This window comes from Teleopsis dalmanni, chromosome X, assembly GCF_002237135.1.
Source record: "Teleopsis dalmanni isolate 2A chromosome X, ASM223713v2, whole genome shotgun sequence".
Classification (NCBI taxonomy): domain Eukaryota; kingdom Metazoa; phylum Arthropoda; class Insecta; order Diptera; family Diopsidae; genus Teleopsis; species Teleopsis dalmanni.
The window spans coordinates 42,604,065-42,630,397 of NC_051848.1; the positions used below are offsets into that span (position 1 = coordinate 42,604,065).

The window sequence follows — 26,333 nt, forward strand, 5'->3', positions numbered from 1 at the left end:
AATTAATATAGTAAAATTATTATATTTTTTATTTATTGTAAATTTAGGTAAAAACATTTTGATCAATTATGGCTAAGAGAGAGCCTTCTTCCTTTAAATATATGCATATATGTCTTATATATTATATACTAGATATTATATATTTATTTAAGTCTTTTATATATATGTGAATTTTAATAAAATTTTCCAAAAATTTTTATTTTTTATTAAATAAAAACTTTGAACTTTAATTAATGTCTTAAATTGCAATAACAATAAACTTTTATTTTTTACAATTATTAAGTACAATCGTTTCCAGACAGTCTTAAGACTATCACGATATTTTTGTATATATACTGCATATAAAAATATCAAGTTGAGCAAAAAGTAATAAATATATCTGGCCAGTTTTTGACTTTTTCGCACTTTATTCATCATTTATTACACAAAATTTACTTCATAAAAAAGGCCTAATACTTTTTCTCCATTCTGTTATTAAATAATTGCTGCGTACGATTAGCGAAACCTAGAGGCTTGTGAATAAAACATAATCTTAACTTTTAAGATAAATAATATCGTTACCTTTCACTGTATTTAAAACATTTAAAATTTAAAAAAAAAGAAGTTATTTTTAATAAGCATTTAACAAGAATACGTGGCAACGCTATTTTAACTAAAGAACTAAGCTAGTATAGTAGCGAGTTTTATCGCTTAGCCATGCTGGCTTAGTTGCATGCTTATGTTAGGTAAGTCGCTTAGACGGGATGAAATTCACGTAGCCAAGTTCGCTCTCCAATCGTACGCAGTAAATAATGTTTCTTAACGTCTTTTATATTCAAGTCTTTATTCGAGTTTGTAAATCAATATAACTATATTTACATGTACAGCAGCTCCGTAGTACTTTCAAAGAAGTATGCTACCTAAAACTTTGGTTCAAACAAGCAGAATAATTATTAAAAGTCAGCAAATCTCTGATTTTGGAAAGGCAAGTGAGTTATCAATAGGGAACCAAAAACCTGGAACTGCTGTACAATTCACTTAAACTGGAACAATTTCGAATGAGTCTAATTATTAATAAAAAAAAATTAATTTATATCGGATTCAATAAACGTAATATTAAATAACTTTTTTTAAGATAAAATTAAAGGCAAAGGATATATCAACCGCATTGATATTGTGTTCTATATATTCGTGTTCTTATAAGTACTTGAGCAATTTTTAGCATTTAAAAAATATATTTTTTTTTATTAATATAACCGTCTTTAATACATTGTGGCAACGCTTGCAATTCAACATTATTTCAAACGCACGATTAACAAGAGTCGTTCATTATAATAGCTTACGTTTCTTACTGAAATCCATTTACCTATATAGAATATAGTAACTAGTGAGGTACTTCTGTTTAATCGTGCGTTAAGAATCATATATTTCTATATATAAGGTTAGTACTTTATACAAAAACTGAATATTTATTTTTATATGTGCTTGTGCAATCACTATGTCTGATATCTTTCATATGAGAATTAAAGGATAAAACTACTCTTCGATAAAATCTCCCTATTGAAAACAATAATATATAATATGAATTTAGTTTCTTTCTTCAAAACGAGTCATTTCACATGTTCAGCGGTTGTTAAACGATCTATATTATAAGTTCTTAAACCTTAAACTAAACCTATATTGAATTGAATGATCATTTGTATTTGACATTTATCACTGCAATAATTGAGTTAACCGTAAACAGAGGATAGTATTTGTTAAAGAAACGATATACTCTAATTAGATTATAGAAAATGCAACATATAACTGAGTTATAGTTGAACCATCACACCATTGTTTATAGAGAAAATATTTTAAAATGTATAAGAAAAACACTATTTCTATAATTAAACTTAGTCGTAATGTTGCCCCTTAATAGCTGTGTATGGTGCCACTATTCAGTATTGAAATACTCGTTTTCATTGATGGGATTATTACCAAAAAAATGGTCTTAAGAAAGACTTTTTTGAAAGTCTTTAAAAAAGTATAAAAAAGATGAATCGTACACTACAGTTTCTTTTTTAACAAAACAATCAGTCCATACTACCATAATCTGGAATGAATGAATATTGTACAACACAGTTTTTATATTAAAGAATTACGTCGCAATTCTCGGATCTGATAAATTCGATCAGATTCAAAAAACTCCTCCTGAAATTTACTTCGGGATGAGTTTTCAGATAATTTCAGTTTCAACATTCACCAAAATATTTTTATCATATAAAACAGAAGTGATGCATTAATAATATATATTTCTGATATATACCATATATAATATATAATTCTGATATATACATAAAATATATTTCTGATATATACATAATATATATTTCTGATATATATATAATATATATTTCTGATATATATATAATATATATTTCTGATATATATATAATATATATTTCTGATATATACATAATATATATTTCTGATATATATATAATATATATTTCTGATATATACATAATATATATTTCTGATATATATATAATATATATTTCTGATATATATATAATATATATTTCTGATATATATATAATATATATTTCTGATATATATATAATATATATTTCTGATATATATATAATATATATTTCTGATATATATGTAATATAAATTTCTGATATATACATAATATATATTTCTGATATATACATAATATATATTTCTGATATATATATAATATATATTTTTTTGAGGCTTCAGCTTCTTCTGATTACATGCCTGAAATTCAATTAAGCATTTAGCATTTGATATATTGACAAATAGCAAATAAGAAGATCTGACCCTCCAAGTTGGGGGTTGATCGTAACGCCAGCAATCCTGCATCGCAAAAATGTTACCGCTATTCAACCTTGAGTAGCAGAAGATAGGCACAGTTGGAGGCAGATCGTGAGGGAGGCCAAGGTTCATACTGGACTGTAGTGCCAAATAAGAAGAAGAAGAATATATTGACAAATATCTTAGCAAACTAATGAAACTAAATTGGTTTGGAGACAAGTTAAAAATTGATAACTTCTATGCTCAAAAGTTTGAAAAAGTTCATCAATATAAATAGTAATATCATTGCTTTCCCAATAATGTTTTATATATTATATAAAGCTTTTAAGAATGATTATATTTTTGATTTATATGTAATCTGTTTTTTTTTAATATTTTCTCAAAAACAAATGTTGAAAAAAGATGTGAAATAGTACATAATGGAAAATTTTGTGTTTTTCATAGTCTAACTGTGTTTTATTTCTGGCAGTGTATATAATAACTTATAATAGTAAGTCTTATCTTTGCTGAATGAAACTCGAGTTAGTGTCTAAAGCACTTTTACTTTAGTTAGTGTCTGTGACCATTTGGATGTCCACTGTAATAACAGCTCTATTAGTTCTGATAAGTTATTTAAATGATTAATTAGCATCAGCTGGGCTTATAGTTTATAAAGCCCAGCATATCTTCCTCTAACAGAATATAATTAAAGTTTCTATATATATATAATTGCAAAAATACTTTTGCCTGCCTAAACTAGTGTAAAATTTAATTGAATCACAATTACTGTAAAAAGAGAGAGACGACTTACTGTTACTGATTGGTATAAATTTGATTTGATTGAACAGAAGAAAATAAAATTTAAATTGATTAAGAAAGAAAGAAAAGTGTTTCTGGTCAACTCTAAAGCACACATTTTATAAATAATTCATTTGTGTATTGGCATAAATAATTCAATTGATATACATATATGTACATACTGAGACATTAATTTCCTTTAAATTTCCTTAACAGTGAAGAATAAAATTCTGTTTTGTATGAGATTTAATTCAAGTGATGTACAACGCAACACAGTTAGTAATAAAACAATTATAAACAGAAATTTATTTTGTTAGAAGAAAAAATCATAGAATTCGATTCGATTCGATGTGAAAATCACAAAAAGTCAGATACTTGGACAGATACTGCCAGACAAACCCAATTCATCTTACCATTCTAATCTGCTGTCCGTTTGATTACAACAGGTAGACAGCAGTGGTAGAACGGTTAGAGTGACTTTAATATACACACTACAGTCAATATATAGCAAAATGCATTGTTTTTTGTTATTTTAGAAAAAAAAATTACCTCAAATTTGTTGTGGTTATGACACATTAAATATATATTTAAAAAAATATATATAAAACCAAATTCTTAGTAAATGGTGACTCATTTCCTTTGGTGTCATTGGTGTGATTGTAAGAAAGTCATTGTATACCGAATGTACTGTGCAGTTCATCAGAAATATCTGTTGCTTACAAAATCTAAGTTAATCGAGTACCTGCGCTGTGTGAAGAAGCGATATGAAGGGCCGTTAAAATTTCTTATAATGAGAAAACAATAGCTTGAGGGGTTTGCTTTTAAGTGAAAATTGTACCTTGTGATTTACAGCCAAATATTTTTGTTTTTTTTTTGTTTTTGGTTTTTCTTCAATATTTGTATTATTGTTGTATTGTGATATCTGCTTCTGGTTTTCCTTGATTACTACTATACTAGTTTGCCTGCTATAAAAATACCAGAAATTTATATAGAAACTTCCATATGTGAGTCAAGCAAATGAGTTAAAAAATTAATCATTTTAAATTCTAATTTTGTATACACATATAAATGCTGGCTAATAATCCTTAGTGCGGTGCGTTCATTTCTTACTAAACTGAACCGATAACAAAATATTTATATGACAAATTCCTTTGGAATAAACTTATATACTATCTTAATTAATTAAATACCATACCAAACATTTTAAGTTAAATTATTTTGTAGTCTTTCATGTTGCATCCTTCGAGTAAAGAAAACAAATTGGCATCGGTTCATGTAATTTTTGGCTGCATCAACTGTTTCTTCTAATGTTTCTGATCTACAGGATAGTTTTCAATGGATTGTATTGAGCGTGACGTTGCCCCAGTCATTGTGGAGGATACGTCCATAAAGCGATAATTTTTCTCCTCTCTACACAATAACGGATAGCACATAATACCATAATAGAATATCAGGCAACATACAATGGCAAAAAATATTATGGTTATAATTCCGAAAGTTGATAATCCAGATTTTTTATCTAAATATTCTTTAGGCGTTTGCGGTGGTGGCTGTGTTGCAGGTTGTTGGGGTTGCTGGCCGTAGCCATAATATTGCCTTCTCGAGTAAGCAGTGTCACGACCACTCGCCCGACCTGCAGCTATTGCAACAGCATTTAAAGCAACTGAGATGGACGAAAGATCACACATATGATATTAAAGGAAAATATTAAACAAATTCGAAAACAGCAAAACTCACCGAAAAACAAAAAACACCAAACGAAAGAATTTTTTTGCATTTTGTACAATACCACAATACCACAAATATATAAAACTACGATAGAACTTTTCGAATTGCACTTTCAATTCCTTACAATAATTGTTCGTAACAATTTCAACTTATTCACGCTTCTGTCACAATCACAATTAATTTTGTTCTTTGCTTTAACAACGCGAGTGAATTTACGCCGGTGCTCCCAATTGCTACTTTTAAAAAGTAGTAGAAGCGGTAGTTGACAATACTTCAACGTATTTTTAATAAACTTTTCGTACAAGTCTCACCACTGACTACGAAGGTGAAAATATGTAGAAATAAATAATTTTTTATATTATATATTATATTATTATTTTAAATTATAATATTATTTATTTTATATATTATATATTATGGTCGTATGCGAGTTAGGCTAGGTTGCGTTCTAAATGAGGAAAATTCTAATTTGTGCAGATAATGTAGTGATGTGTCGATACGTGTTGATAAATTGCTAAATGTGTGCAGTACAAAAAATCCCAAAAAATCTCCCATTTGGTTTAGCGTCAACTTAGCCTAACTCGCACACGTCCTATATATATATTTATATATTATATTTATGTATTACACAACAAACAAAATTGTTGTTGTTTCCAAGACAAATTATAAAATTGTGAGTAACAGCAAAAACAATGTCTCGGGTCAAATTTGATCATGATAGCTGAGGCTATCTGTGCCTTGTCACGTAGGTAATGCAGTGCTCTTCAGTAATACATGTAGGAATTTTTTGCATTGCACTTATGTAAATATTTATTTATTTATTTATATATTTATTTATTTATTTATTACACTCATTTATTATTTTTGTTTAAAAGTTTTCAAATTTATTTATTTATTTATTAAACATCTTATAAAATTTTCACAATGGTAATATCTAATTTACCTAATTTTTAATTAACTTACCCTACTCGAAATTTTAGTTAAAACTAAAATTCGCTGCCATACCACCATAATTTTCTAGTTCCCTTAATTTACCATCAATTTACTTGAACTTGCACAAGGCCATAGTTTAATTTAAGTTTTTGACTTTTTAGCAGAATTTTCGTGTATTTTAAAAATATTGAAATAAAGTCACACATAAAGATTTCATGACATTTCAGCTGTTTAAGTATAGCATGCTAAATAGAAATCATGAGGAAGCCTAATGTTATAAATTTTTATAATCTTTTATTAGACTTATATCGCCAAAGGTTATTTTTAATAATTATTTAAAAAGTGATTTAACTATAAAATTACTTTTTAAAAAATACGATTATTATTTTCTTGAATTTAATTCAGTTAGCGTTTTTTTTAGATTTTATTTAAATTTTGTGCATTTTATGAAAATTATTGCAAAAAGATATTAAGGTCGTGTGCGAGTTAGGCTAAGTTGATGCTAAACCAAATGGGAGATTTTTTGGGATTTTTTGCACTGCACACATTTAGCCATTTATCAACACGTATCGACACATCACTACATTATCGGCTGACCTTAGAATTTCCCTCATTTACAACGCAACTTAGCCTAACTCGCACACGTCCTAAATAACTTAGTTTCATGTACATAAAATCTCACATTATAACTTTGGCCAGTCATGTGACTAAGGGCGTGTGTGAGTTAGGCTAAATTGATGCTAAACAAAATGGGAGATTTTTTGGGATTTTTTGCACTGCACACATTTAGCCATTTATCAACATGTATCGACACATCACTATATTATCGGCACAACTTAGAATTTCCCTCATTTAGAACGCAACTTAGCCTAACTCGCACACGACCTAAATGCGTGCATGTAACCATATATATAAATACATAAAATTGTACATATCATATACTGAGATGAGTAACCTTAATGTTTATTCATAATCTATTGTGAATGGCAATTAAAAATAAAGAGATTGAAACTAATGTTTCATTTTAATATTTTACTTCATTACTACTTAAAATATTTATGATTTGATAAGATTGTGGCAAATACAAAATCGAAAAAACGTTGGTTTGTAAGACATATTAGTTTATTCACATTTTTAATAGAATAAAAGTAAGATCGTAGGATTTAACAAAATCTTTCGAATTTGTCAAGTTATATACATATGTATGTACTTAGTAATATTACACTGAAATAATTTTTTTGTAATATAAAAATTAAAATGAAATAAATTTTCAATATTTAGGCCGTATGCGAGTGCGAGTAAATTGATGATAAATTGAGGGAAATAGTAAATTATTTTAACAGAAAAATAATATATAAGTGCAATACATAAGCGTAAATATGTGCAGTGCAAAAAATCTCTAGGAAATTTTAATTTACTTTACCTCAATTTACTCAAACTCACACACGACCTTATACCATTTATATATATATTTATAATTAACAGTTGTGGTGCTATACAAATATTTTTGTTGTTTTAAATTAGTTCTGTCCAACGAGCTGCTTGTAGTAAAATGCAAGTAAAATTTGCACGAAAATTTGCTGGTGGAACGGTCTTGTGTATACACAGTGTTACTCAAATTTACTACGAGTAGCTTATGGAACAGACCTATTATATTTTATCTGAGTCTTCAAAATCATTTTCAAATAATATAAAAAGAGTGATACTCCATAAACTCTGCCTTGCGTCCAAATACATCCCTATAAAATTAACCATTTGAATTGTCAATCAGCGAAATTCACCACACAACGCAGACGTAGAGAAAGAAGCAGAAAAACGAAGCAAAACGAAATTAACATTAGAAGAAAAAAACGGAGCGTCGGCAACGAGTGCTGAAAATTTTTAGTATTCGATATATTTGTTAAAAATATTAAAATATTTGTAGAAAATATCATTAAACATTGGCAAATAACTTCAACTAATTGCATAAATTAACTTATGAGTGAATTGTGAAAATACATAACTAATATATACAATTACACGAGCTGTAGGTAACGAACAAAGCAGAGGTGTACAAGACGAAAAAGAGCGTTGGGATTGGTTTTTGCCTTTTTTCAGCTTTTTGTTTTTTTTTTCTTTCGTTTAATTCGTGTGAAATTAGTTTATAATAAAAAACTTGCTATTTTTGTCTCGTAAAATAAAAAGCTGAAAATTGTATCAATCAGTAAAATAATTGCGAAAACAAAACAAAGTGGAAACGAAAAAGTGCTTACGAGAAACAAAGTGGAAATTTTCTTATTTTGCAATTGGAACTTTCGATGCTCGAATGCTGTTTTAAAAAATGTCACATTTGCCTTTGGATGCACGCGCCATTTTGGAGTATTTAAATGAATTGGGCTACAGGAACATATCCGGTGAGCAGCTCAAAGAATTCATCAAAGGTAAGGAACATTCAATTCAGTAAAAGCAAAACAAACACTAGCGCATTCCTTGTCCTGTTATCAAAGCCAGAGTTTCTTTTAACATTCCAAGCGACTTAAACTTAAAACATTTATTTTCTTCTCGTTTCTGTTTCTTTTTCTGTTTGCTATAGCAACAAATAATTTTTGAATGCAATTTTATTATTTTAATTTTGTATGCATGAATCGCCACCATTTTTTCATATATATTTTTGTATAATTTGTGCTGTTGTTGTGTGTTGTGTTGTTGCACACTTTAGAAACGAACGACAGTTAAGTTCCAACCAAACGGAATAAACACAAATTATAAAAAAAAAAGTTCAAATAAAAAACAAGTACTACTTCGTCGTCAATTTCGAGCTACTCAGGGCAAAATAAAATTTTATTTAAGTACATAAAAAAAACAGTGCAGCGAGTGTATCACTTTGTTTTGTTAGTTGCTCTGCTCGCAGTGTTAGGCGGGTTACTGCTTTGGCTACCTCTGCCTCTGCTTCTGCCTCCACCGAAATTTGTGTTTTTGTTGCTGTTGGTGGTGGTCGCTTTCGTCGTTTTGCTTGCTACGTTTACGTTGTTGTTCAGCAGCTGCTGCTGGCTTCCATTCCATAGGTTTTTTTCTTGCTTTGAACATGTTTTCTTATATTTTTTTTACATACATTATAGCTTCTTGTTTTTACTTTCTGCTGACAGCAGTGGTGTACAAATTTTAGACTTCATTGCCGCATAACAATTTCTTCTTTTCTTCTTTTAGTATGTTTTGTTCTATTTTCATTGCGCCCGTGTGTATACGTAGTGATGCCAGATATTCGTTAGTGACTTTATTGATGCCAAAAAAAAACCAAAACCTAATAATATAATATTAATATATATATAATTATGGCCTTGTGCGAGTTTGTGTAAATTGATGGTAAATTGAGGGAAATAATAAATTATGTCGGTATGGCAGCGAATCTTGGTATTTAACAGAATTTCAAGTAGAGTAAATTAGATGTTACCATTGTAAAAAATTTTTAAGATGTTTAATAAACATAAATAAATAAATTTAAAAACTTTTAATTAAAAATAATAAACAAAAGAAAAAAAAAAAATATTTACATAAGTGCAGTGCAAAAAATTTCTAGGAAATTTCAATTTACTTTATCTCAATTTACTCGAACTTGCACACGGCCTATATAAAACATTAAATAATCTAAACTTAATTCTTAAAGTCAACTTCTTAAATTTTCCCTTTTTTGTATAATCCGATTTAAAAAAGTATAATCATTGGATTTCGTAAATTAAGTCTCAAAACTGAACTGAAAGTATGAATTAAGTCAGTAAAATTAATAATTTAAACATGATTTAAGTCACTATAAAGACTTAATGTATGACTGTGAAATTTGTCTAAAATATTTTTTACTGGGTTTTACGACGTATTTGAAACGCTGTATGCTGATATTACTTGGCCTTTCAAATATTGAGTTTTAAAGTTATTTTTTTAATTTTTTTCCATTAGTAATACTAATAAGTTCAAGATTTTAGTATGAAAAGAAAGTTAAGATAGAATAAAGAATTGTTGTCACATTAATTAACCTAACGTCTACACTGCCAAGTTTATAGCAATATATTTGCATACACCTTCACGTTTTCAATAACGCATACAAATTTGTTTGAAATTTGTCAGAAACTTGCTATGTGAATTTTTTTCTGAGACAACTTTTTGGTAAATAACACACGTTTGTATTTCAATGTTAGCAGTAAAATTTTTCTTATATATTTTCGTTATCTTTTTCTAGAATTGTTAAATTGTTTGCCTTCTTCCATGATGATGTATTCTGCATTTTGTGTGATTGTGCGAGTAATGTCAAACTTCTTGCCAAAAACTTGGTTTTTAATGTTGTATATCAACTTTTTAGAAATTTTCAAAAATTTATGTGGATAAATTACTTTTTGCAGTATAATTTTTTTGTACCTTTGAGTATAGTAACAGTCAATTTTTTTATTTGAAAATAAATGAAATATATCAATATGTATATAAAATTATTTTAAATAATTTTAAACAATCTCTGGTTAAACTGTGATTATTTCATTTACATAAATTAAAATCCAAGAATCTTTGGTTATGTTGGCTGTTAGATTTTCGTCGTTTGATAAATAATTGTATGAAATATGAACAGTTGTACAGTTATTAAAATTTTTAAAATAAAAACAAAAAATTTGAATTCTTTAACTTTATATTTTCAAATAATAAGATTTTTATTAATGATTTAATGATATAAATAAAATTAGTAGTTAAATCATTTTTGATTTTTAATGTAACTAACAAATTTTTGTTACATGATAGTATGTGTAATATCACTTGTCACTAGTTTTTTTTTAAATTTTTTTAACGAAAATATTTAAACTTAATATATGTGTTAGTAATTACTAGTTACTGGTTTAAATGTCAGTAGTGTAAATCAAAAACATCGCTGTATGAGATACATTTTGTTATTATAGGATAGATTGAATTGTGTTGCTTTTACTGTTACGCGTAATGGTAATTAGTTATGTTTTAATAAAAATATTTAATTTGTATAGTACAAATTAAATATATTTGTCTTTACACTACATACATATTGTTAAAATAGCGTACATTAAAGGGTAATAACTTTATGGTTAAAAGTGTGTTTAGTTACTTGTTTAAATCTTAGTAGCGCAAATCAAAAATATTCCTAATTAAAATACATAAATACTGTTGCTTAGTCTGTTGAAGTGGTGAACAATAATCCAAAACAAGGCGTAGAGAGGGGTTATGAAGAAATGTCAGTTAAAAGAGAGTAAAAGTGTTAAAATGGCTGACTCAACTAGGGAAATATTAAACTTTTACTATAATAATTTACTATATAAACATAATATTTATGTTATTATAGTTTTGCTTTTGTAATAATTCCGTTTTTGTAATAATGTTTCAATGATTTATTAAACGAGAGTTTATGAAAATACTAAAATATTAATCAACACTACCATTTTTCACTGCTTTATCGGCAGAGTGTAGTATTTCCGTGCCTACGAAGTGTAACTTCGTATAAATAAATTTTGATTCATTTGAAAAATAATTGTTCGTAAATAGTTTTATTTACGTACTTAATATATTATATATAAAATATATCAGCAAGCTATATGGTATTTAAAATATATATATATATATACATAACTGGATTCGTTTATTTATATAAAACAAAATTTTTATAACAAAAATATATTAACCAATTCGCAAACAGGTGGCAACATTGCTATGTCGTTTAATTAAAAATAAGAAAGACAACAGCAAGGAGCACACAATAATAAAGACAAACAAAAAGAGGGCGGTGTGAATTTGGAGCATAAATAAACATTTAGAAAATTCTTCAAATTGGGCTTCACACAGAGTCGCGAATCGCTGAACGCTTAGACTTATTTTTTCACTTGTCTCCGTTATATTGTTTTTTCGTGTGGTTAATTTACGTTTTTTTCCACGGAGTAACATTTTCGGTTTTTGTTCATTTGTTCATTTGTTTTGTTAATCTGCATTGACTTAGAATTAAATTTTTTACTTCGCAAATCAAAAAAAAAAAAACTCAACTTGACAAATTGGTTCGGTTCTTCGTGTTCTGAATCTTGACATTCAAGAACCAAAAATCAGGAATCAAGAAATATCCAAATTCACGGTCAGTGAAGACCATTTCTCAAAGTGAAGGAAAGTGAAGTTTTCAGTGACATAAAGTTAAATTTATTTGTTATTAAGAATTAAACTAAGTGCCGGCTTTGGAAGGTTTTAAATTGAAAATCAGAAAGTAAGAAATTCCAAAATACTTTGAGACACACTCTAAATAAAGTTGGATTTGTGAGCTAGAAGTTGTGGATGTCGGTTGTTACCTGATGGCGATCTCAGAAATGGAGGTAAATATCTATTGTCCGAATTTAAATGAAAGTACTAAGCTTGAATTATATATATATATACATATATCTCTTTTAGAATGTATTTAATATGTGTTATTTATTCAAGTTCTTTAATATGTGCAGACATATTTCTTCAGTATGTATATTTCCGATGTGTTGGAATTTATGAATCATTACTATGTGTGTTTCTCTGTGAAAACTTTTATATTTCGTAGAATAATCAATCTACAGAATAATTAAATAATTCCGAAAAAGAAATTGGAATCGAACGACCAGCTTGACATGTGTAGGACAGTAATTTGCAACGGTAGAGACAGTCTTTCCAGTTTCCAGGAAATATGAAATGCTATCCCTATACCTGTGAAGTATATGGAAACGATTGTAATAATTTTGACGATAATTATACTTATACATATAATATATATATATAATATAATATAATGTATATATATAATATAATATAATATATATATATATAATATAATATAATATAATATATATATATAATATAATATAATATAATATATATATATAATATAATATAATTATATATATAATATAATATATATATAATATATATATATATATATAATATAATATATATATATATATAAATATAAATATAATATATATATATAATATATATATATATATATATAATATAATATATAATATAATATTATATTATATAATATAATATAATATAATATATATAATAATATAATATAATTATAATATAATATTAATAATAATATAAATATATAATATATAATATATAATTCTATATTATAATAGTATAATATATATATTATATCTATATTATAATAATATAATACATATATTATAACTATATTATATATATTATTATATCTATATTAGATTTGTTATTATGTATATACTATATATGTTATATATATATTATATTGTATAATATATAATGTTAATATAATTTTGTGTTATATGTTTTATATAAATATATATATTTATTTGTTGTTTGTTTTATATAAATAAATATATTTATATGTGTATTTGTATTATGTGTTTAATATAAATATATATATTTATATATGTATTTGCATTATGTGGTTTATATAAACATATATATTTATATATTTATTTATGTTATGTGTTTTATATAAATGTATATATCTATATATGTATTTGTGTTATATGTTTTATATAAATATATATATTTATATATATATTTGTGTTATGTGTTTTTACATTAAGTACATTTCTTATATATTTTTATTTTATATTTTTCTTGTATATGTAGAATATATTGCAATTGTCTTAGAAGTCATAATAGGATTAGAAATAGGATTATTATAAAATGATTAACAAGTCTAATATAACCAGAAGAGGAGTTTATAACCCCACCTTTTAAAATAGAATTTTTGTAAAATGATTTAGAGGTCGAGTACTACAATAATAGAAGACTATTCCTCGCATTTTGAAATAGGATTGTTAGATAATGATTAAACGAATATATATATATACCACCATGCCAGTCTTTTTCATTTTTTTTTTCTTTACTACAATGGGCCTCTAGCCTAAATGAGTGCCAAACATCTTAATAGGAACTGCCACTATTTTTATATTTTTTTTTTTTTTTGATTTTATTAATGTTAATCTGTTTTGGTGCTTCTCAGATCTAATAATCTTATAGCCCTGCTTTTATTAGTTAAACTTAATTTATATCTTTAACCCTTTTATATATCTTTACAAATAGTTAAAGAGATACGCATTTCAGTTCTGTGTCTACGCTCTCTGATAATTTCATCGAATTATATGTTCGTCTAGTATTGGTAATTGTGTTTATTCAGATCTTCTCTCAATACCGTCAATATATTTTTTACTTTTTGATGTTCCTGCCTTTTTTAGCAAAGAGATTTCTTGAAATTTTAATAGTGATTTAGATCAATTTGATAAGTATCTAAAGTTGCCGATATTCAGCATTTTATACATTGTTAATATATTTATAGGATTTGATTTTTCTGTTTTTCTGACAGAATATATTTCAGAATTTGAATTTTAATAAAAAGAGGCACTGAGTATACAAAGTAAAGGGTCCGATCCTTTTTACTGTTCCCAAGTCTTCACGTGGCCCCTCTGGATACCTGCAATTATTCGATAATGAAAATAGTGTCTAGCGAAATTTTTCTTACAAATATATAAGGTTATAAGGTTATTATATAAATATACTAGGTTATACGTCGAGCTTAGACCCTAACATAAATACCGATCCAATGAAAACGAAGATGTGATCTCGGTTAATAAGGACGTCGCCATTATTTATCACTATTCTTCATAGGTTTTTTAAAAAGTTATCTCATTAGAAGTAGTTGGTAAGTTTCTGATAGATTTGGTATATCTAAAGATAAAAAATTGTTTTTGAAAACAGATTTTCCATGTTCATAATTCTGTTAATAATCTTTGTTGCTAACATTTACATTTCTAAATGATGTGTATAAGTGGGTACTCTGTTTTCTGGAGAATTTACTTTTTTTTTGTCTTATATCTATACCCGTTTAATTCATACATTAACACGTCGATCATTGCATTTTCTAATCAAATATTAGAAGAGTGTAACTTTTGCTTCTACGATGAGCTTATCACTCTTAATCACTGCTATGAGTTAGAGAAGAATATGGTTTCTTTCTTTGTTATTCTATTGATACATCGTGTGTGTGTTCTGTTTTTGAGAAAACCGTATGTTTAAACAGTGATCCTATTACGGCTTTAAACCATATTTTATTTGTTTTGTTTTTTAGCAATTCAAACTAAACCAGGGTACAAAAACGCTATTATCTTTAAGCGGAACTGCAACAATTCTAACATATGGTTTTGCTGTTCAAGCTAATTTCCAATTTATATAGCTTTGTAGAAGGTTGTGTATGGAGATCAGTTCAATTGTTTAATAGTCTTCCGTTGCTTGCGTTCTTACAAACATTGAAAACGGAGCTAAAGGAGTGTTTTTTAAATTTTGAATATCTGAATAACTTTGAATAGAAATAAATAATGTTGTTTATATTAAAACCTTCTGTTTTATAATTCTCAAAATTGAAAATTGTTTTAATACTGGTTTATACATTCACAAAGTGCGAATTCATCACAAAGTAGTTTATTTGTATTATTCTGGTTGAATATTCAACAATATTCAAACTTCCAGTTAAGTTTCTTGAAAAGAATTTGAATTAGAATTGTAAAAAGTGATATTATAACATAACTAGTGCTATTAAGTGATTGTGATATGAGATCTATTAAGATTATGTAGTGATTGTGTGATATATTGTAGTCTGATGTGTTGTATATTATTGGGGATATGCCTAATGTAACTATATTGAAAAAGTCGTGTTTTGTCTATAAGCTTAGTGGTGATCCTATTTTATTAACCTCTTGCAATAAAAATCAAAATTATTTATTCCCTGCACATTTTTGATGTAGAATTGTTTGAAACGCTATATATATAGGTTCTGCAGAATATCATTTATTATACATAAGAGTATGCAGCTTCATTCGACTTTTATAGAATCCAGTCTAAGTTGTAGGTCTAAGTTATACATGCAGCTTCATTCGACTTTTATAGAATCCAGTCTAAGTTGTAGGTCTAAGTTCTAAAATGAGGTCTAAGTTCTAAAATCTACAGGTATTATTAAGTTTGGCATTAATCTTAAACTTAGGAGACTCTTTCCAGGAATAGTGAAATAGGTCTTGTAGGTCTTAGTGTGTCGTTGTCTTTTTCAATACTAAACATTAATTACACAAGAGTAATATTCGCAGGTTCTTTATAATTTATTAAAAGTAGTGAAAGAATATAAATGCTTATTAAGCTGGTTTTAATAATTTTCGAGTGGTGATTGTCTTGATTTGGCATTTAGTCAGCGACATTTTTTTATGTGCCCTGGTGGGAACATATATAGTCGGATATCGTTGTAAAGTAGTTGTCTTTAGTTATCAATCTGTCCTAAAGTGCTTTGATTTTGAAGTGCCTAGGTTTCTCCGACTTTACTTAGTTTAGTTTCAATTAAAATCACAGCTATGCATCACAGCTATTCTTTTTTCCAAAAAATTCTTTCTTTTTTCACAATTCCTCCATTCCAACCATATTCTAACTCATATATTCGTAATTGTAATTCCTTTCACGTAATCTGCTACATAGATCCCCACGGGCTACAACAAAAACATAGGTTTTCTGATTATGTTCTAATGATTATGTTTTGTTGATGTGTGGTATATATGATTTGATTAACTTTTCAGTTTTTTCTACATATGATGTAGAGTCGTACTGCTCACCTTTCTTACTATTTTTATAAGTATATATATGTTGTTAAATTTGACTAGCAAGTCTTCCACTTTAATCTAACTTCAATCCATAATTGACCAAGAGCGGGCAGATATCTACCACATGTACTAGAAAGTCGTTGTCTCCTTGTGATATTAAGACATCATATTAAAGTAGTAATTTAAAGGTGGTAATAAATGAAATTGAAGGTTCTCTGTTGGCAAAAATTTCAAATGAACTTAATCATAGCATCGCAGATATTATAATAGATTAGTTTATCCATTTATGCTTAGATTGAAAGAACTTTAGATAGAGAATGGAAAGTAATACTAATATTATTACAGAATAATTTTTGGTTAGTGATACTTGACTTTCACATCATTTATCTGCAGACATAATTTCTACATGCCTTAGGTTGGAACCATTTCATTGAGAAAGGATACATTTCATTCTCAACTCAAACAATTTGAAATGCTCTGCGAGTACTGGATAGATATATATTTAAGAGTTATTGAGTTCCACGTTTTTTGTAAATTAAAATTGTGTTTTATTTTGATTTTACAAAAGTAAGTTATGAGATTATTCGCAAATACTCCACGTTTGGTGTTCCTTAAATAATTTTCTCTGAGCTATTAAAAGGTCCTGTTTCGATAAGAAATCTTCTGATTATTCTATATAATTTATATATATATATTTTTTTAAGTAATAAAAGTAATGTTTTAATTCTATAGCTTTAAGAGTTTTAATCCTTAAATATTTTGGACTAGATTTTCATTATTTTGTTTGTTCATTTGCGGATACGAACGTTAGCATGTATAACTGGATGGAGTATGCGAATTTGACTATTTCTCCAGGTTACAGTTTGTTTATGGGTGCATTTTTATTTCGTTTCTGTGTGGGATGTACGAGAGGTAGTAGTAATAAAGCAATCAATATATTTGTGTATGAACTAATATTTCATGTAGTTTATATTAAAATGCCTACATGTTGGCTACCCATTGTATGTATGCTTTATGTGATACTGCATTTATATTTCATTTTTGTATTTCTGAATTACATATATAGCCAATCAATACATTTATGTATGCATAATCTGTCTGGCTTTGTTCGTTAACTAAACATCCTTATAAAATAAATACATTTTTTCAAGCAATTACGTGATATAAAATTATACTTGGCTAAATTAAATTGCCTTATTAAATCATAATTGCCTTAGCATTTGCCTTATTTAAAGATAGAAAAGAAAAATATGCTAAAAATCGAAAGAAAATGAATTTTTTAAATTCTCCCTATACTCCTTCCTGTAGGGTTTCCTCTAATTTTTTTGGTGGCTATGAGGTACAAAAATGTGTGGAAGCAAAATATTTTCTGGTCTGTCTTTAAAATGTTATATTTTTTTAATTAATTAATTTTAAAAAATTCCTATTACCCTATTAGAGGCATCTATAGCTGTTACAACAGTTCTAAATTATGTGAAGGACAGAGTGTCTCGAGAAATGGGCGCATTGTAATACCACAAAAAACTCTACCTTTAACAAACGAACCACTTTTTTTGCTTTAGTGAAGAAGAAGTTAATATCTTTTATGGCTATACTAGTGATATTGGTTAGACAATTCAAAAATGTAGACTATAGAATAGATGTGAGCCTTCTGACGACAAATATGTAACACTTTCTTCTTCATCTGAGGCGTAACTACGGCAGTAGTTATTAAAGGCTGCAACTAACTAACTTGAGATTTGAGTAGATAGAACAGCTCATCTTGTTCTAGAATTTTGAGATGCTTGTGTAAATTTTTGGCACACTAGTTTGAAATCTTGTTACCTCTGGCCTAATCTGTCTCTGGGATATAAGTAGAAAACTTGTGATCAAATAGAGGAGCCATAGAACTATAATCAATATTGTTAGAAATTATGAGACTATAATTTAGTGATACACAGTTATAGAAACACTTGTGGTAATTACGATCTCAAGTAACGAGTACGTAAAATAAGTAAGTAAGTAAAATAGTCCCAGGCGCCATAGGCATACACAATTCGAGTAGTTGTAACCGAATAACGATGTTACTCGAATACTTAACTCGTTACTTGAGGTAGCTTGAGATAATCAGCTATAGTGTGTCTTAAAGAAATAAACAAATTTTTTTTTTGTTTTTTTTTCCATATTTTTGACTTACTCATATTTTATTTGTTTTTGAATGCATATTAGTTGTTGTTTTTTTTTTGTTTATATTACAAACTTCTTTAAAAACAATAGAAATTATTTAATTTCTTATAATTAGATTTTATTAATAATTAAAATTTTTTTAAGTTCTATAATTATAATTTTTTCACATATTTTATAAATATAAATATAAATATTTTATAAATTTATGTATATATCCCTTGTACATTTTCATTAAATATCATTATGGATTCATTATTGTTTAGTCATCGTTAATTTAACAATTTAACTATGTGATAAAAAATAAAACAAATTATTTATGTTTTGTTCTTATACTTCTTGGTCCATTTCAACATGTACCTGGTACCACTTTGACATCGTCTGCAACAAAAAACAGAAAATTTGCTATTAAAGGTATGCGACCACATTCAGCGCACGTCAAAAATTCACATAGAGCAGGAAGTAACAGCAACAAAAAGAAAAATCAATCAGCACAATATTCCACTGAGAGCAATCCACAGCAACAGTTATCACAGCAATTGCAAAATCAACATCAACATCAACAGCAAAACCAACATCAACATCAACACCAACATCAACACCAGCATCAACAATTGCCAACAAGTAGCTCACAAATCGCAGCTTCAGCACAAGCACGATCCAATAAACGTAACTCTGTAAAGGTTGTAAAAAGCAAAACCCCTCTGTCTCATTTCAGATTTTACTTGGATATAAGGGACAATCAGTTGACTAAAAAAATTGAAGAACAGATCAAAATCTTTGGTGGTTGTCTCGAGTTTTTTCTAACGCCAAGTGTAACACATTTTATAACTGATAAGACTGTGCTTTCGCCAAACGTAAGCAGTAATTTAAATACAAGCAGTAATTGTAGTAATATCGGCTTTGTAACTAACAGCTTTCAAAGTACCCCACAGACACCAGGTACTCCATCCACTCCGCAAACGCCATGTTCTATTGAGTCATACGACAGTAACGTCACACCTGGTGTTTCTCGCAAAACAAAGTCACGTGCTGATGCTATATTGAATCGTGCCGTACGTCAAAGTTGTATATCTTCATCGATATTCGAGAAAGCTGCTTTGAAACAAACAAAAGCTGATACGTTGCCATTTCAGAGTATTGAGAAAAATAACTATTCAGTTTGGCAAGCGGAATATGCTTTGAAATTTTTTAAAAAAGTCCAATACGAACTAAAAGCGTATCTTGATTCAAAAAGTCAAAATTCTACCAATAAAACACGTTTGATAGAGCCAATTTATTTGAAAGGAAGTTTTATAAAAATCGAATCACTAAAACGTAATAACCGCCCCTATTATCAAATATTTAAGAAACCGTCGGAGTGGCCTAAAATTGAATTGAAACAAGAGGAAGGGGCATTTCGTTTATCTCCGAAGAAAATTCAGGACACGGAGAACCATTTATTAAAAGATCAACAGAAGAATAAAATGACCAGAAAGTCTCGTTCACGCTCTTCACAGGTATTGCGAAAAAGTAGCACTGGCGCAAAGCGTAACTCAAATATTGGTGCTCCTGAATGCAAACAAGCCAAAGAAACTAGTGAGAAACAGTGCGGCGTTTGTGAGATTTGTAAAATTGAATACGATGTACTTACCATTCATCTAAAAACAAAAGATCATGAGTATTTTGCAAGGAATAATCAAAATTTTATTGCACTTGATACATTGATAAACTCATCTGCTGACGTTAATAAATTTCTGGAAGATAATAAAAATAATATAAAACCGGAATTAGTGGAAGTTGAAGTCGATGAAAAAGCGATGGATGAGGGAAATATAAATGATCCTTTAGATAATGCAGAAACCTCTTTAAATGAAAAAGCATGTAGTAAAACTCGTTCTGGCGCATCGAAAACACCTTCACCAACTCTGCGAGAGAAATCAAAGAGAAGTACAAAAGGTAAACATTCATCAGAAAAATTTCAAAACTCATTAAAACTGTCAGCTAAATCGCCAAAGACATTACCAAAATCAGCCAGTCCAATTAAAAAAGTATCTTCCAATGCCATGGAGCTAGAAAGTATAGAATCAGGCGCTTCAACATCCGTACCTACCGCTGCTTCAGCTTCAACTTCAACTTCGTTACGTAAAAAAACACCAATTGCACTTTCTTCACCGCCAATTCGAGCAATGCTCCCACCATCCTCACTATATAAAGTTGTTGAAACGCATGAGAGTTGTACTACGCAACGTAAGCTGAGAGACGCAGGTGATCAAGCAGTTGCTTCGCCATCTATAATAGTTAAATTTAAGAAAGTTCGCCAGACTGAATTGTTACGTTTGAATGGCGAAGCCGAAAATTTTATGTTTCCTAAGCAACGCGCCTCGAGTGAGTTGCCTACTGATACCGACCGTCAAAGTTCGGAAGATGTACGTGCGAGTGTTTCATCTGGTAGTCTTGAAAGCACTAGTGAGGTTCTTGATATTGATAATGAAAATTCTGAGAAGTTGTCACAAGATAATAGCATTACTTCGCAGAGGGCAAAGATTTCGGCAAAGAGGCGTAAAGGCCAGCAGCAGCGAACGCAGAGCTTTCCAAGCGCCCCCATCCAGCCAGATGTACAACTAAAACGAACACGAAAACCATCTGCTGTTGCAGCAGATCTGATGGTTGCGACAACGGGCTTTACTCTGCCTGAAGCGACACGTAAAAGTAGTCGCACTGCAACGGCCATTGTGAGTGCAGCAACAACGAGCAGTCGGTTAATATGCGCTGCTGTGAAAGCAGCTAAAAATAATTGCCTACGTATGGCAAATAATGAAATTCTAGCAAATGTGACTTCGAGTAGTCGAAAGCGTAGTTTTCCTGTTGAGACCACTACTGCAGCTTCGATCAAAGTGGAATCTGTAGAATTGCCAACAACGTCTGCAAAGCAGCGTCGTGAAACAACAGTTGTAGAAATGGAGGATAGGATGGGGGAGTATGAATTTAAGAGTGAAGGCAGTGATAATGAAGCTAATCTTCAACAAAATAGTGTTATAGATCTAAACGATGAAAGTGATGACGAACAGGATGATGATAATGATGAAGATTATTTGTGCAGTAAGGATCGTTATTATAAAAGACGTAAATCTCTTAGCAAAACAAAGCCTAGTCGGAAAATGCCCATTAGAAAAACAAAACCACGTAAGGGTAAATCTCGTCAACGTCGAAAACGAAACAGCAACAGCAACAGAATTTCTGGAATAGAGGAGGATATTGACATCAGCATTGCTGATAATGATCCCGAAGAAGAAAAGAGCAATAATACAAACAATAATGTAACTATTGATCAAGTGGATAACATGTCTATTACGAACTTGAATAACAATTCAGGTGAGAGCTCAGCGAGTACGTCTCAAACAGATCGACTGAATACACTGCTGTACTCTTTTGAGCGTGTACCAACATCAGAGGTATGGTATAAAGTGTTTTCACGGCAAGACGCATGTGAAGAGCAATACTTTGAATACTATGGGTCAACAAAATATCGTAAGCTACCGTATGAGCTGGGCCCGATGCCATTTGACAGTACTTCAAGTAGTTGTCAACGCTGTACGATTTGCCAAAAAAATGCTGAAATAAAAGCGAAAATTGAAAATAATGCTCGTGAAGCTACAATCGAAAAAACACCTGCTGTCAACAATAATTCCAAACAAATCGAATCAAATATTACGCCGGAAACATTAAACAAATCTAAATGTACGCCAGCATCGTTACAAACGTTACAGGATGCGGCTGTGTCATCGCAATACACGCATAAGCACAAAAAATTACATTTGCTGCATCGTTATCAGCAGGAGCAGAAAGAGTTGCAACAGAGGAAAATGCAACAACTTCAAGATCAGCAAAAATCAGAACGTGCTGAGGAAGTGGAGGAAAAATCGTATGCAATTGATTCCATAGCTGCAGTACAAAAATGTGATAGTAAGTCGAGCACACCTGATAGGGAGGGTCGTGATCGTGGTCGAGCTGGTTCGACGCATAGCAATGCAAGCAGTTATGCCAGTAGTTCTGCAACTGCTGGGAAAAAACAATATCGTAACAAACATCTCAATAAATCTGCATTCCTAAATCTCGAACTGCCACCGCGAAAATCACCTCGTGAACATGCATCGACATTGGCGTTAGTTAGTTGTATTATAAAACAGCGACAGGATTCGCAAAGTAAACCTAATTCGGAAACGGACGAACCACCTCCTCCATTGCCATCAACATCAACAACTGCAGCTGCATTTGTATCTGCATCAACATCAGCATCCGCATCAGCAAGAGCATTCAAAGATGAAGCACAAGTGCTTAAATGTACAACAAGCGAAGTAACAGAATTTATTACAAATAAGTATTCATCGCCATTGGCAGCAAATACAACAAAACCAATTAATTCAACCGTTCCATCGACATCTTCAACCGCTCTAACTTCTCAGTTATCCACGCTTCCATCCACAAGTTTATCTTCAACAAAATTAACTCGCTTATCAACAGCCACACCTGTTGAAGAGATTCGTTTTGCCACAGAGATATCTGAAAATGTGAAACGACTCCGTCGTGGCCAAAATAAATACGATCACTCACCACCTGTTATTGTAGCACCAATTAAGCGTAAGCGTGGACGACCGCCACGTGCCGATAAACTACTAAATCAACAGCAGGGTATTGTACAAAAACCAGCCGTACGGCGTTATCGTAAGCGGAATACTTGCAATGCAAATATTGCACGCCAATATAGCGCTGGCGGTGGCGGTGGCGGCTTACAGACACATGGCTTGTTGCCCTCAATTCGAAAGACTGGTTCAAAAAAAGGAGTGCTGGAGTTTGAGGTCGATAACACTGCTTTGCAGGCACTCGAAGCAGCTACACAATACACAAACGTTAGACATACGGAATGGGAGATTGATAAATTTTTGGAAACAGCATTCACTGAATATGATTTAAGTATTGAAACTTCCGGCATTGGTACAAGTGTTGAAGATGAGGTTGCAAGTGAAGAACCTACTACAGATAATATAAATGGAAATGATATTACTACAACACTACCAAATCTCACAGCCACCAAAACGAATAAAACAACAGCAACTGTCATAAGCTCTCATACACCACCACCAACAGATTGCTTTTCTAGTGATTTCGATCTATATGATTTGTTTGCAAATATAAATAACAACAATGGATCGGATGACGAGCAATGCGATGGAAAGCAGAAAAGTGTTAGCCTTTATAATTCGGTTGCTCTGCATAGCTATTTTCGTAGACGTAAAAATCTAAAATCGAATCGTACTGGCTGGCCAAAAGCACAAAAGAAGAAAACATCCTCTCGTCAACAACAAATGCTAAAGCAGAAAATTCGCTTCCTACAAAATGTGAATGAAGAAGTTAAGTCGAAGGAGGAACCAGTTGATAACAATATTAAAGATCCGCAAACACGTGAAAGTGAAGTTATAATTACACCGCCAGATAGCGAAATGGATGAAAATACAAAAATAGATACAAATAACGATGATGAGGAAGAAGCTGAGGATACTGAAATAGAAGCCGCCGAAAGCATACCAGAAGAAGATGATGCTGAAACAATAGCAGATTCAATAGAAGATGAACGAGAAGACGATGCTGATGCTGATGCAGATGTTGATGAAGAAGAAGGCGATGATGAAGCAGGTGGTACAGCTGATGAGGATTACGAGGTGAATGAATATTTAGGAAGAAATAAGCGATCCCGTCGGAATGCACCACTTGATAGTCCAATCGATAAGTTAAGCAATTCCTTAAATGCTTGCAGTAATACTGCAGCTACATCAACTCCTTCCACACAAATGTTGCGTACACTGCGACATACACCACAACTTAACGGAAGTTTAGGCAGCTGTATTAGTCCAAGCGATAAAGGCGGAGATAATTCCGATATATTTACTGTCTCATCGGATGGTTTAGAAACTGATTTAGATTTGAGCAATTCCCAACCCCAGCTTAGAGGTGGTGATGATGAACATCATGAAAATTGTCCAAATCATACCCCAAAACGTAAATTCGATTTGGGCAAGTATGCACTCAAAAACACAAGTACAACAAATCTCAGCTTTGGTACTGAAGCGAAGAGTTCCGTGGTTAAAACATTACCATTATCCCATTTCCTAAAGAAGGAGGTTAGAGTGAATTGCCGGCGTCTACGTGCACCATTTAGACGTTTTCGTTATCGCAGATAAAACACAACATTCAATATATATAAGAGAAAGAAACAAGCTGGACTGATGATAAAATTATGACAATTAAAAAAAAAAAATTAAATATAAACAAATTGAATGATGTATTTATTATAAGTGAACATGTTATGTTTATATATATATTTAAATTTAAATAAAATTACATTTCAAAACACAGAATATTTATTGTAATTAACAACAAATAATGTCAACAATCCAGATTTGTTACCGTTGTACCGATTTAAGATATTCCTGTTTAAAATATTTTTAATATGTTTTCTTATAATTACATATGTAGAACTTAATGTGAAATAGTTAATCAAATAAATATATATAAATAAATGTTATAGACTAAAAATGTAAAAAAATATATGTATTAAATTAATATATAAATCCACACACACACACACACACACACATTGATTGATTGATATATACATACGATATACACTACTGACATACCATACCCTACACCACACCACACCATAAATGCATGAGTATATAAATGATGAATCTATTGATTGATATGGATGAGAATGAAAATGAAGATGAGGTTGAGGTTGAGGATGACGATGAGTGTTTCATGATTTATGATTCTTTGCGATATAGTCTAAAAGATGTATTTAGTTAATAAATAGGATTAAGTGCATGTATATGTATTATGTGTTATGTATGTTGTGTGTGTTGTGCGTAAATGAGAGAAGATCACACTTTGACAACCTAACAAATTCAGAATGTAATTAATTGCATATTAAAAAACAAAAACAAAAACAAAATAGGACAAACAGTTGTAACAATTTAAGATAAATAGATACATTAGCCGCTTTTAAGTATTCTTCTCATCCTAAAACAATGCAAGTATATATAGTATAAGAAACTTTTAATGTATAATTGTAATATAGAGAGCGGAAACTGAATGAAGTTCAGCGTATGATTGTTCAATATCAGAGTAATATGTTATACCTACCTACCCCTTAAGATAGTGTTACGATAATAGCAGAAATTCAATTATGGTAATAAAAAAAAATCTATTTAAACAATTTTTATGCCTCAAGATACGTAATTTTAAGTAGCTTATTGACCGCATATGCGAAGAGCG

General features: G+C 29.7%; 2 protein-coding genes across 4 annotated transcripts; one reads left to right on the plus strand and one right to left on the minus strand.

The window, feature by feature from the left end:
• Window positions 1-252: 252 nt before the first annotated feature.
• Window positions 253-5,509, minus strand: LOC119688065. Of its 2 annotated transcripts, XR_005253303.1 has the most exons (3): window positions 5,314-5,509; window positions 4,772-5,239; window positions 253-1,043 (listed from the first exon to the last, which is right to left on the minus strand). XR_005253303.1 is itself a non-coding variant. In XM_038102698.1 (2 exons), the coding sequence occupies exons 1-2, from the start codon at window positions 5,351-5,353 to the stop codon at window positions 4,881-4,883; spliced, it is 399 nt and encodes a 132-aa protein (XP_037958626.1). In that variant the 5' UTR covers window positions 5,354-5,509; the 3' UTR covers window positions 3,157-4,880. The 2 variants fall into 2 exon arrangements, 1 of the variants encoding a protein (XP_037958626.1); XM_038102698.1 differs by lacking the exon at window positions 253-1,043 and having other exon boundaries at window positions 3,157-5,239.
• Window positions 5,510-7,913: 2,404 nt separating this feature from the next.
• Window positions 7,914-26,010, plus strand: LOC119689693 (protein chiffon). 2 transcript variants are annotated; one of them, XM_038104579.1, is made up of 2 exons: window positions 7,914-8,657; window positions 19,417-26,010. In XM_038104579.1, the coding sequence occupies exon 2, from the start codon at window positions 19,436-19,438 to the stop codon at window positions 25,235-25,237; it is 5,802 nt and encodes a 1,933-aa protein (XP_037960507.1). In that variant the 5' UTR covers window positions 7,914-8,657; window positions 19,417-19,435; the 3' UTR covers window positions 25,238-26,010. The 2 variants fall into 2 exon arrangements, with proteins under 2 accessions (XP_037960507.1, XP_037960508.1); XM_038104580.1 differs by lacking the exon at window positions 7,914-8,657 and adding an exon at window positions 12,473-12,572.
• The last annotated feature ends 323 nt before the right edge of the window (window positions 26,011-26,333 follow it).

Bases quoted from the DNA above. Each gene is read 5' to 3' on its own strand.
- LOC119688065 (XM_038102698.1), bottom strand. From the start codon at position 5,353: ATGCAAAAAAATTCTTTCGTTTGGTGTTTTTTGTTTTTCG. The intron at 5,240-5,313 runs GTGAGTTTTGCT...CGTCCATCTCAG, and splicing joins TTGGTGTTTTTTGTTTTTCG to TTGCTTTAAATGCTGTTGCA.
- LOC119689693 (XM_038104579.1), top strand. From the start codon at position 19,436: ATGCGACCACATTCAGCGCACGTCAAAAATTCACATAGAGCAGGAAGT.